General features: G+C 40.2%; 1 protein-coding gene across 1 annotated transcript in view; it reads left to right on the top strand.

Moving 5' to 3' along the window:
• UNC13B (unc-13 homolog B) overlaps nt 1-13,104 on the top strand; it is a 106,857-nt gene that overhangs the window by 15,264 nt on the left and 78,489 nt on the right. Inside the window, exons 3-6 of the mRNA XM_067316455.1 lie at nt 3,038-3,116; nt 3,888-3,893; nt 4,844-4,918; nt 5,419-5,638. Coding sequence (XP_067172556.1) covers nt 3,038-3,116; nt 3,888-3,893; nt 4,844-4,918; nt 5,419-5,638 — 380 coding nt within the window. The remainder of the gene's footprint in view (nt 1-3,037; nt 3,117-3,887; nt 3,894-4,843; nt 4,919-5,418; nt 5,639-13,104) is intronic.

Here is a 13,104-nt window from a genome sequence, read left to right as displayed (position 1 = left end):
GACAAAAGTCTGGTTTATTCACTGCATCTCCCCCTGCAAGGGATTTCCAGAAAAGGCATTTGTGGCTGGTAGAGCTTTAAGTGCAATGTTAGCCACATTGTGGCTTATTAGCCACAAAGTATATTAAACCGCTTAGGTTTGGAGTTGTTCTTCCATAAGAAAGATTAGAAAAGTGGAGCTCTTTGAGGGAGGTAATAATTTCTTGTCATCACAAACCATCTTTGCTTGCTGAAGTTTTCAAGATTTAATGTAAACATTTGTGTGATAAAGCTAGTATTGAAATATCAATACATGCTTCAAGCTAACTGTGCTTTTAGCATAATGTAACAGTAGCTTCCTGTCTATAAGCACTGGCTTTGGAAAGATAGCTTTTAAAAAGTAAGTACAGTGCGTATTATAGATCAGTTTCTGGGTGTAATTTCTTATATCTATATATTTTGTGTATTAATGCAAATAAATCCCTCATCATCCTCATACAGAGATGCTGTTCACTCCCCAACATAGCACTCTGTAATAGTTCTATAAATATTACATGCATTGCAGAGCAGAGTTATCCTATTACATATATAGCTACAGCATGCCTATATGAGAAACCATCAGTAATTGTATCTGTGCAAAAACTCTAATTTAGTTAAGCAAAATTAAGCTTGTGCTTGAGTAAAAAGATTCAGGTATCTGAAAACACAACAAGCTGAATAATTCTGAAAATTAAGAACTGTTGCTGAAAGCTCTTTTTTATATTAATAGGCTAAAAGCAGGTCATCTAGGTATAACTGTCTAGGTATTTGGAAGCATCTCTTCAACAGAGACTGCAAGCACCTTTTGAATATTCTTGTCCTCTGTCAGAGTCTGGCTTAGGCGTTGTTCTTTTTATTTTGCAGGTGCAAAAACTTCTCAGTCTATCACAACTATTTGACACAAACCAGGTCTTAACTAGATATGTTCTCAAGCGCAATGACTTGGTGAAGCTTATCTTGAATTTATAAAACATGGCATTTTAGTGTTTTTGTTTCCTGGGAAACATCAAAGTATCACAGTTTCCTTTCAGTTGAATTAAAAAAAAAAATCAGAAATTCTGTAGAAAAGAAGTGTTACTTCCCAACTGCACTGCTAACTTGGACTCTGGATTTTTACCTGTGTCTATTCTGTTGCATCTTTTCATCTTATAGATTTTAATCAACTAAAATTATTAATTGTTTACACTGCATTGTGATATAAGTAGTGCTGGAATTCTTAACACCTGGATAGTATTCCATGACACCAGTTTTACTCGAAACAATATTTATCACTAATGTCAGAAAAGGTTTGCAACACCAGGGCAGTGGATGAATTTCCTGTTTGATTCCAGCAAGAGCATAAGGAGTTTCGACAACGTAAACTTTTTATGCAGGTATTGATTAATGGTTAATTTGGGTCAGATTTTTCTGTTGTAAACCAGAAAGAATTATTGAAGTGTTACTTGGTCAAAAAGATTTTCTGGAGTTTGCTGTTGGAAAGGAGGATAGCCTTTAATAAAAACACCACCTAGCCCTGCTGTAAGGATTTCCAGTGGCGGCGAACTGTTGAAATTCTTGGCCGAAGATTCCAGCAGTTTTAATTAACTGAACTGCTAAAAATCTGCACCTTTCTCACGGCTGAGTGTGTCTCCCATCCCCAGCTGGGGATCTAGCTCTGCCGTTTTCCAGGCAGAACAGCATGGCTGATTGAATGGTTTTTGTTCGCCACGGAGGAGCATCAAAAGCCGCCCGGAGTACCACAGTGCAACCGTGACTAATGTTGCATGCAGAGGCAAACCCCAGTTCACGGTGTTACACGTGACTACGTGCCTTCCCACCAGAGCTGTTCAACCAGCAGCGACTGTTGCTCAGCTGTGGCTTGCACATATCACCCTCCTACACCCCCTCAAAAAAGTCAATTTTACCCTTATAGCACTGTGGCATGTTTCTATATATAATAGACTGGTTTCTTCTTGGTCACAGCCTCGAGCTAGGCTGTGCTGTGACATCCTTGTCCATCTTGGAGCACAGTTCTCTATTCTGTGCTGGAATTCGTAACATCATCTCCTTTCTCCTCAGACGTGAGGGGTTTTTTTTGTTTGTTTGTTTTCCTTTTTTGAGGGCCAGGATTAAGTATATTCTGGCCTAGACTCAGATGAAGAATAGCAGGAGACTGTCCCAGGTCTGATCCACTTTGACATGCTCCCTCCCATCCACCGATGCACGGCAGAAAGATCTGTTGCATATAGGAAGATAAATGCTTAATTGCTTTTACCATAACTGTACACTTTCTGAAGCATAATCTCAAATCTGTCTGGCTTTGATTTCTCCAGAAAAGCATTTTTTCCCTCTCAAAAAACAAACAAACAAAAAAACCCCAGAACAGAAAACACAAGATGGATTTAATAGAAACGAAAGGAGCAGAGAAAGACTGAGGCCAGCATGTTTTCTAAGTTTCCAAAGTCTTTCCTGACATGACACTCAATGCCAATAGTAAACTATAAACTGAGCTCTTCCTAGGGAACAAAAAATGTTTCTCCAAGCATAAGCGCGTGAATCAGCTACTGCTGACTAAGCTGTGGCGTGAATTAATGCCACAGATCTGCGATTCTGCTCTTCTGTAAGTTTTTGCCAAATCCATGCCTAGTAGAAGCCATGGGGGAAAGGCTACTTTCATTCCTCGTGCAGGCAGCAGCAAGCAAGAAGCTCTGCATGCTCTGTAAGCACGTGCCCAGTCTGTTCTGAGTGAGCACAAACCTCAGCACTAAGAACTGGAAAGAACTGGACTTTTTTTTTTTTCTTTTTTTAAAGTGTGCAACAACTTCAGTTCAGTAGATTATTATTGATTTACATTTGCAGAGAAACTGATTTTTCATCTATAAAGGTCAGGTCCTTCTGTTCTTTTTGATTATTGGTATTAGCAAGGAGACCGATTTATTTAATTTAATTAATTTATTTATTAAGGAGGCTGTTTGGTCATCTATTTGTTGTATCTTATTGCTGGTGAGATTTTTAATCCCTTTTTTCTCCTGAATTTCCAGGCCTGCGGGTGGTCTCTATGGCATCGATAGCATGCCTGATCTACGCAAAAAAAAGCCAATTCCACTTGTCAGTGATCTGGTAAGAGACTTCTCTTCTGCCGCAGATATAGTCATTGGTGCAAATGGCTTTACTTTGTGACATGTGCTAATGTTCATTTGACGTGCTAATGTTCATTCAACTCTCAGAAGTTGTAGGTTTCCCGTTTAATTAAATGAGTTCTTACAGTAAGGAGTTATGAGTTGCAAAAATCTCCGTGAGAATGAGATTTGATTTGGTGGACTAAGATCTTTTTAATGGTCTTTTTCCTTTTTGTGCTAAACAGGTTATTTGTAGGCCTGCATTATTTTTAAATGTTTTCCTAAAAATCACAGACTTTGGGAATGGTTATTATAATGCCCATGTGAGGTTTAGAAACTTAGCAGAAGGTCAGAATTTCAGGAGGTAGATAAACTGAGCATATGTGCTTGGATTTTGAAAGTAATTTGCAATATTGCCAGTAGGCTTCTGTGCTGAGGAAGCACAAGAACCTAACAAATAATGAGGACAAATTTCATATGCTTGTGTGATACGGTGAGATAAGGCTTCTGTGGGATGAACTGGTTTTTTGTTGGCTGTGTGTTCAACACAAGCAGTGCCTTTGCACTTGGGAGAAATGGTTTAAGAGCTGCAAGACCAAGGTTTCCATGTCCTGTGATTCCTGTGAAGAGATAACATACAAGTCTCTCTGCCAACTTATGCATGGGAAGTCTGGTATGTGTTTTACTGACTGCTTGTATCTTTTAAGTCTCTGCAATGATGGCATTAACTTGTGTTACTTCTTTTGTATGCTTTCACTCTCTCTCTCCACAGGCCATGGTAAGTGGAGTTAAAGATTATCCACCAAGTGTTCACCAGAAACAAAAATTATTTTACCTTATTTTTCCCTCCATTATTTTGCTTTTTATTTTGAACCTGCAGTGCTGCAGTGCATGCATATTCAGTATGCTGTCCTACCACATCACTGATGGAATGAACTTTTTCAGTCTGCCTTCAAGCAGCATAAATCAGAGCATAGATGGAGGTTTCCGTTAGGATATGATGACTTGAATGCAGATGTTTCTAGCTCTTATTTCCTTCTTGCCTTCATCCAGTTGGAGTGGCTTGCTGAAGAAATCCTTTGAATGTCAGTGTTAGGCGCTGCAAAGGCAGTGACGTACAGTCTGCACGGCTGCAGAGCTCAGCACTGATGTGATGTGAAGGAGGCAGTTTTGGGGGGAAATGCTGTTCATTATATTCAGTGATGGCCAATGAATGTGACATGCTGCACATTCAAACGTGTCCTCCCTACCCATCCTCTGTTCTCTTTCACCCTGTTTGTATCCCTTTCACTGTCACATTTGGGAGTGTTGGATATGTTATAAAACTGATGGAATAATCTCCTTTTGATGAATGAAGTTAAATACAGAAAAGCAAGTCCCACATAATGACCTTAGGCAATAGCAGTGCTGCTGTTGCTACCAGAACACGGAAGTGGTGATGTGAACACAGATTTTGTCTACGGTTGGTACAAAGAAACAAAACTAAAATCTGCCAGAGTAAGATGGGTTGTGGACAGATGGAAACTGGCTGATGACCTTTCAGAGTATGCTTTTGACTCTTCTGGTGTTTGGGCTACCATCATTTAAGAAACCAACTTGAATGTAATAGACTGCTGGTTCAGTATCATTTTGGAGTGACAGGCTCTCCCCTTGCTCACATCTCTGTGCATGTAATGCCAAAGCATTTCTAAATATTGGTAGTGAATAACAAACTTTCTCCCTTCTTAGTCACTGGTGCAGTCCCGGAAAGCCGGAATTACCTCAGCAATGGCCACTAGAACATCTCTCAAGGATGAAGAGCTGGTAAGTGGGAGGGTTGCTTGGCTCCTGATAACTTTTAGTAAGCAAATTAAAGGAGTTTGGATCTCTGGGATGTACAGCCAGCTTCACAGATGTCTAAAAATATAGATGCAAAGCTTCTTCTTTAATTTGTTTAAAGAAACCAAACATACTTACAAAAAATAACATTTAATGTGTCAAATACGATCCTGAAAATAGAATCTTATCATTTCCTTTTGTGCTATCTACCATAAGAGATACTGTGTGAAACCTGCTTTATGCAAGGTAGTCCTTGTCCACAAACCTTAGTTCTTTCCTCTTCCATTTTTTTTAAAATGTCTGCAAAATCATTTTTGAAAGGGTGTTCTCTACTGCCACTTGTAAAAGTTTGCTAAACTTGGCTACCTCAAAAGTGTAGATTTATCGCACCACTCATGAGTTTTCTCTTAAAACTCATGTGATAACCAGCGAAAACAGATTCAGTCACCTTTCTGAATGTTGGTTCGTGTGTTCTTGTGTTTTAGAAATCTCATGTCTATAAGAAGACTTTGCAAGCCTTAATTTACCCCATCTCCTGTACAACCCCACACAACTTTGAAGTGTGGACAGCCACCACTCCTACCTACTGCTATGAGTGTGAAGGGCTGTTGTGGGGCATTGCACGGCAGGGAATGCGCTGCGTTGAATGTGGAGTCAAGTGCCATGAGAAGTGCCAAGACTTGCTCAACGCTGACTGCTTACAGAGTGAGTAGTGACTTTTCTGTGCTCCGTCTTGAGAGGTGCAGTGGAGTGTGGTTGTTTCCAAAGGTGTTTCTACACCTTTTCTAGCTGCATACGTGATACCTTAGTGATAAGTGAAAATGCTTTTATTAAAGTGACTGCATATTTTCTGAAAAGGTGACATTGAGCTAAAACTGCCCCATTCACTCTGTGGACATGGACAGCTCCACTGACACAGACAAACTTATTTGCAAGACTGTGCTTGGTGTGCTTTAACAAAAAAAAAAAAAAAAGAAGTAGTTTAATTCTTGGCTCTGTCTCATCTGTTTGTTTTTTGGGGTTGACCTGTGTAATGTCTTTAATCTCTTTCTGTGTCAGCTCAGGTGGGGTGTTTACTAGCATATCCAGCACAGATGAGAGGAAGTGGACTGGATGGATAGGGTACTGGACTGGATATTCTGACTTCTCTTCTGTCGATCCTGTCCTGGATTCCCAGGCAAATTGCTTGTTTTTACCGTCAGCTCATTTTGCTGTAGATTTTAAGATCTTCAGAGCAGCACTGGATTCCTGCTGAGGGGATACAAACCATGGACTTAGCTGAGATTCTCTGTACCAAGTGCAAGCTGGCAAGGCTTTTTACCTTTTAAATAGGAGAGCCTTCTAGCTGAATCACCTTAGAGATTTAGGGCTGAGTCAGCATAGATGATGGGTGAGATAGGAAGGTGTCATTTGAGCATATGGGCAGTATCTCATCTTCCTAGTACCATTGTGGTTTATTTTGTTGTTTCTGCAGCATTTAAAACCTGAGCCCTCCCTTCAAAGAGGGCAAAGAGCTGTGAGCTTGCAGAATAAATGAAACCTAACACAGGCAATAGAAAGACTTGATTAAAAAATAAAAAGAAAATATTAATTTGGTAGGCACCTTGCTTAATCAGATTATTTTTATTTGCTTGTAAAACAGTTTCTTGATTTTGTCTCTAATTTATATTCATGCTTGAGAACAAAATATCTTATTCTAAATGGAATACAAGTTTCTACCATGCATGTTAAATATTGAGTAGGAAGGTGGGGCCATTTCTCTTTGATTTTTTTTTTTTTTCCTGCTGTTCCAGGTTGATAGAGTAAGTCTAAGTAATCGGAAAAGTTTGTGAAGTATATACCAGTCTATTGCAAATTATGGTGATAAGAATCTAAACAATCAAATCTTGTACGTGTCTCAGACTTTAGTTAGTTGGGAAAGTTAGGCTGGATGATCCAGCAAGGGATACCAATGAATTCTAGGTCATCAGTTTCTTATGGCTTATCTTGACACCTCAAACAGATGTTCTTTACGCTTTTATTTCTCATGTATGCAGAGTTTTAAAGAAGTCACAGTTAGGACTGGGGCCATTTGCAGTAGCTTATTTTACAGACACGGCTGATATAGGTGAAATGTATCTGTTCCTCAGTCGCTTAGCATTTTTTGATTTGTCTTCAAGGGCCATAAGGTGATCTTTACAGTTTATAGCATTTAAGGGATTGCATCATTGACAACTTGGCTTTGTTGTGACCATTTTGTGCCTAAGCAAAGGGCTTCTGGATTTCATTTGGTTCAGGAGAATGAAATTAAGCCATAATTCAAGTTCCTGACAAAATCTGATATAGAGGGTCACTTAGGATAACTTTGTTAGTTTTTGGTTTCTGGAGTCACCAGAACCCTCTGCTAACTGAGGATTTTCAGCATTTTGAGATGAAAAGCTGCTGATCTGTGCATCCAGGTTTGTTTCAGATGCATGTCCAAGATATAGTAATGTTCCCTTTGGAGCTGTGATATCTCAGTATGGCAAAATGATACAGAGAGCAGAGGAAAATTAGGTTTGCACCAGCAGCCTTGAGGAAGTAGATGTAATTCAGCTGTGCAGAGCAGAAGTAATGAAGTCAAAAACAGTAGAAGGAAAACTAAATTTAAGAAATAGCTAATGATGAAGGGGAGATGTATTCCTGCAGAGTGCAGCTCTGGCCATCTATGTTCAAGAAGGCTTACTTTAGACTGGGGCGGGTACTGGAAGGGGTACAGTGGTAATGGGGGAAATGTGGACTGTTTCAAGAGGAAGATAGGAGTTTGTGTTAACCTTTCAAAAGAGCAGCTTGGAAGTGTGAGACAGGACGAAGACAGGACTGATGCTATTTCAGAAAGCTAAGAATGGCCATATTAGGTCTGTCCCAATATTGAGTTTCTAAAGGGATGTTGTGGAGCCCTAGGCAGAGATGTTAGATGTTCAGTGTAGAGCTCCTACATCTCTGGCTTGCTCTCCCAGCTTACAGCTATCCCTGGCTTGAGGACTTTCCAAGCAGTAGATGCTATATTCAGTGACCAGCAGTGATGGCTCTGTGAATTGGTCTAATCTGTCTTTGAAGTTGTTTATGCTTGAACTATGTTGGGGAAGAGGGACATAAACAGCAGGGAGGATGATGGTCTGTTTAATCCTAATGTTTACAAAAGACAAAAAATGGAATAAATTTGCTGTAAGAAAATTAAGGCTGGAAGCTAGAAGATGACTTTAATGGTGAGAGTAGGGAGTTTCTGGAACAGCCTGTGAAAAATAACCATAGGAGCAGGTTGTCTAATCTCTGGCTGGAGTTAAATCAGTTTATGCAATGGGTTGTGGGATGTGGTGATGACAGTAGTCTGTGTGCTTTTCTATGGAGTAGAAGTAACAACTGGCAACAACACTGCTTTTCATGTATAGCAAAGCACCAGATAAGAACTTGTTATCTTATTCACAGGATTGCAGATATTTGCTTTGCACATTTCCTTTCAAAAGCTAAACACAAGATACTCCAGCACGTGGTCTTGAAGGTAAGGAGAGGAAGAGCGCTCTGGGCTCAAAACTAGTGAAGCACTTAGGCAAAACTTACAGAGTTATTTGAAAGCTGCCCAGTATCAGAGCAGGGAAGACAGACTGTGAGCTGGGGCTATAAGGCAGCCAGTGTGAGTGTGTCAGGTATCGTATCTGGGCTGGAGACAGGAGGGGAATTGGAGGTGGGTACTGTGTGATTAAAAGACAGAAGAGACGGAGGAAAGAGAGTCCTGGGAGATTAAGATGGTGGCACCAATGTGTGGATGTGCTGCTGGGTTGGGAAAACACTTATTATTGATACTAGAAATCTATTAAAAAGCTTTTTCAGAAAACTGTGTTCTTTGCTTTGGCATGTTCATGCTAAAAATCTTCTAATTGGAACCCACAAGGCCAGAAGAAAATGGAAAAATTAAATTAATTTTATATAAGTTTGAAGAACATAGCTTGTGCTTGAGGAATGAGAAAAAGAAACTTATGTAAGGAAAAGCAATAGTTTAGAGATCCAGTAAATCTGAGACTAAACTGTTTTGTATATTAAACTCAGGAGGAGGTTTCTTCCCAGCAGGGAAGTTTTATTATTGCTGTCAGTATAAAAAAGCATGTTCTCACATTTTATCCTCACTTAAGTCTATTCAAATCTTCCAGAAAATGTTGCATTAGAGTAATTTTCAGGCTGGTAAGAAATAAATTCTATCGATTATGCCTTGACGTCTCAGGATGTGTCTTCGTTTAAGTCTATATAGGTCTTCCAGAAAATCGTGCACTGGAGTAAATGAATTTTCAGGATGGTCACAAATAAAATTCCATCGATTATGCCCTGAAATTTTGGGTAGACGCTCGGTGTTTTATTCCTTAGAATCAGGATGTCGTGTTACTCTGTCTTCTATACTTCATTGACTTTCTCTAGGAAATAACAAGATCTCTTTCCCCAAATCTGTTAGAGTTAAATTTGGCTATTTCTTCTGAAAGCATTTTTCTTACTCTCTGTATTTTAAGAAATTGAATATCTGATAGAGTAAACAAATGTCTGGGACTGTAGTGACAAAATACTCAAATTCAGCACTGCTTTGTTGCAATTTGAAACAAAATCCATTTGGGCAAAATTGGGTGCTATTTCTGTATTAAAGCTAATTTGCTCATCAGTTTGTTTGTGAGACTGCCTCAAAACATTAGTTGTCTAGGAAGCAATTAAGAATGTGTTTGGAATATATTTCCTGCTCCAGGAAGCATTGCACCCAAGACAGGACACCCAGCAGAGATGAAGGGTGTGAAACTTTTATCTAAAATTTCCTTTAGAAAGAAAGCAAAACTTGCCACTTTCAGCCTAGCGGGTTCAGCAGTCTTTTGTTTGGTCTCCAGTATTTTGTGATGGGACATGTCTTGCAGATCAGTTCAGCAAGGCTGTTCCATGAATTGGTGGTTTGAAGTGCACTAAGCTTGAATTACTTGTGGCATGTGTACTGCAGCCATTTGGTTTATGGCTCTGTTGGCACTAGGTTGTTGCTCCAAGAGGATTAAAAAGTCTGAGTTTCTCTATTGCAAGTATTTATAAGGTGTTATTGTGGTGATGGGACAACTAACCTTTTATTATAAGGTCATAAATACTTGCTCAAGGTAAGATGCTCTCTTTTTAGTCTTCAACAATTCTTGGGAGTACTTGAAATTTCCGCTGTGGGGTTCCAATCCTTTCTTACCCGGCTGGAAATGAATGGAGGGGTGTTCTTGGGAATCCGCATAGCAGGCAAGCTTTTGGAAAAGGGGTGCTTTTATCTCTTGCCCTGAGCACCAGTATAGTACTGACTAGAGGACAATGATTGGGCAAAGCTGGTATTAAAGAAAGATTAAAGCTGAGGATGGATGTGTAGGATGCGAAGAAAGCAGATGCAGAGAAGTGGGTGTAGCAGAATTATGAAGAGAGTGGAAAGAAGGACATTATAATAGCAAGATCATAGTAAAAGGGGCTTGCACGGTTCTGGGCTAGCTTTTGAGACACAATAGTATTCTGCTTCTGCAGGTGTGTCTTGTTTTTCTGTAATGTTGCTAATCTAGTCCTTGGTAGATTACGGTTAAACCTGAGAAAAGAAATAACCCTGGGATATCCAAGTCTGGTTCCTTGGAGCTCTTGAGAATGAGGAGTTGAGATCTCAAGCTTGAAATTGCTGTTGAACAGGAAATCTGTGTTGTGTGTGATTAGCTGTATGTCTTTGCTAGTGCATCTGAAAGGGTTTTTGTTCTTTATGGCGTGCTGGAGTCACAAAGCTGGAGAACTTCATGCAAAATATCACGGCTGCATTGTTGAATGCACTGCTTGGCACTGTTTTGGCCCCTGGGACTTTGGTTCACTTCTGGAGTTCTTCAGAGAGTTTTCTGACTCAGGACTTACCTTTGTGCTTTTTGAATGAGAAACTTGCGTGTGTTACACTCTGAACAGGTTGCAATTGCAGAGGCTGGCTCTGAAGGTGGACTGTTAGTAAGATGGATAAGTCACTCTTGTGATAAACATCTTGGCTTCTGTGTCAAATGATGATTAAAGCACCATGGTGATGAATACTTGTTTGCTTCCAGAATCCTGTACAGGAAAATATTTGCACAGAAGGAGGAAGGATACCTTTATTTGAAACTTGAATATCTATTTTAAGTTTCAGGAATATGTAATTTCTAAGCATTATCCGCCTACTGAACAGCTGTCTTCTATCCTGCCAATGTTGCTTTCTTGACTTTTTCCTGTCAGAGCATAAGGTAACAGCACTGGCAGTTTACTAATAGCTGTATCAATACCAGTCCCAATATAGTCTTATTTCCTTTCTGTTTCCAGTCATAAATTGGCTCATGATTTATTCCTAGAGAGGAAGAGATAAGGAAAGCCCAGTACCATTCATATGATACTGTATATTCCTATACACAGTACTTGGATGTTCCTCAGCCTTTCCATAGTCATTTACAGAACTACTTGAAAAGCTGAGCCTTTACACTGGCCCCAAATCACCTTTTTGCAGCTGAATGAAAACAAATCTCAAGTCCACCAGCAAGAAAAGCACTCTCTGCCTTCCAGTGTAGTGAAATACTTTGGGTTTCTTTCCCATGCATTATAGGTAATTAAACCCCTCATGATCTTTATTTTAAAAACTGTGGAGATTTTGTACCAACAAGCAGGTGTTAAAAGGAGGAAAGGGTGTGGTGTTGTGACAGAGGGTTTGTCTATTCTTTACTCTATTAGTCTGTGTTGTTAAATAGGCTGCCTTATTTGCCTGGTCCCGGCTTTTGCACTCTGGATCAGGGGTAGCCTCTGCAGGGAAAGGAGGGGCCTTCCCAGCGGAGGAATAGCTGAGCCCACTTGCCTGGGCAGAGCGGGGAGTGGCATGGATGGAGATGGGGGGTTACCAGGGAAAGTTGGGAAGCAGAGGCGAGCCTTCAAGGGGACAAAAGCGGGGGCTCTCTGGGGGTCTCTGTGGCAGTGGCTGCATGTCCTGCAGCCCAGGCAGCCACAAATGGCTGCCGGCCTTAGAGCGAGCCTGGATGAGTGGCCCCACTGGGCAAGGTCTCTGGGTTGGGTGGTTGTTAAGCATCCTTTTAACTGGGATTCTTCCAGTTGCCCAAGTTTGCATCCTGAAGCCGCTTTGGTGCCTCTGGAGTGCTTGCATTAATGCAACAATATGGACCGTGCTGCTTCCAAAATATATTAAGTCAGGGCCCATCTTGATGACTAACAGCAAAACATTTACATCTGCAAGCTGCCTGGCTAGTAATTTCTTTAGAAAATGGCTCTGAATTAGAGCACTCCCACTCATGCATGACATGAGCTCCTAATATTCAAATTTGGTTCCTAATTTTTATGAAGTCCAAAAGGGCAGGGCAGAGTTTGTTTCTGTGGATCATTATAGATTTCAGAATTTCAGTGAGGAAATGCAAATTGTTCAGTTTGGCCTCTCCCAGTTTCCCAGTAATTTTCTGTAGCTCTGCATGTACTAAGTAGAGTCCACCTCAGTCCCAGAAGGCCTAAAGCTGAATAGCGCTTCTTATCTGAAGTTCAAAGTATAGCTCTTGGTATCATTTCACTTTTGTATTCCTTTAATAAATGTTGGCTCTACAACCGGATGATTGTCTGATACAAGACATCACTTTGGGTGGTACTAATTCGTGATCACCAGTGAGTGCAGATAGCAGGGACTGCGTAATTAATTCCAGTATTTTGATTTCATTTCATCTTAAGCCAACAACAGGAAACTCTGGGGCCTTTTCTCAGATGCCTTTTTATTGTGCTAAATGGAATACTGAACATCAAGCCTCTAGCAAGTAAAATGAAAAATAATTAGCAGGTAATGCAAAATTATGGCCTGTTTTAGACTCAAGTCTTTAATAGCATGCCTTGGTATGCAGTATCTTTAATGAACTTCGGAAACTTCAGCTGTCACAGTCTGTTCCAAACTGCATTTTTATTCTTTTCGATTTGGATGGTGAAAGTTATAATTGAGTTTTGTTTCTTCATTGAAGTGAATTTAACAACGGTGAAAGGCGTTAGATTGGTGGTCCTAGAAATGGATGTCTTTAGGCAATGTTAGTCACTGAGCACCCTGTTGAGCCTGCTAACAAGGCTGCCTGTTATGTTGTGCTGCTGGGGGTCCTTTATGAGCGTGCACTTGTTTCACAGAA

Source organism: Apteryx mantelli, chromosome Z (assembly GCF_036417845.1).
Source record: "Apteryx mantelli isolate bAptMan1 chromosome Z, bAptMan1.hap1, whole genome shotgun sequence".
NCBI classification, from domain to species: Eukaryota; Metazoa; Chordata; class Aves; order Apterygiformes; family Apterygidae; genus Apteryx; species Apteryx mantelli.
Note: the sequence above shows the minus strand (reverse complement) of the source record. Positions and strands in the feature narration are given on the sequence as shown.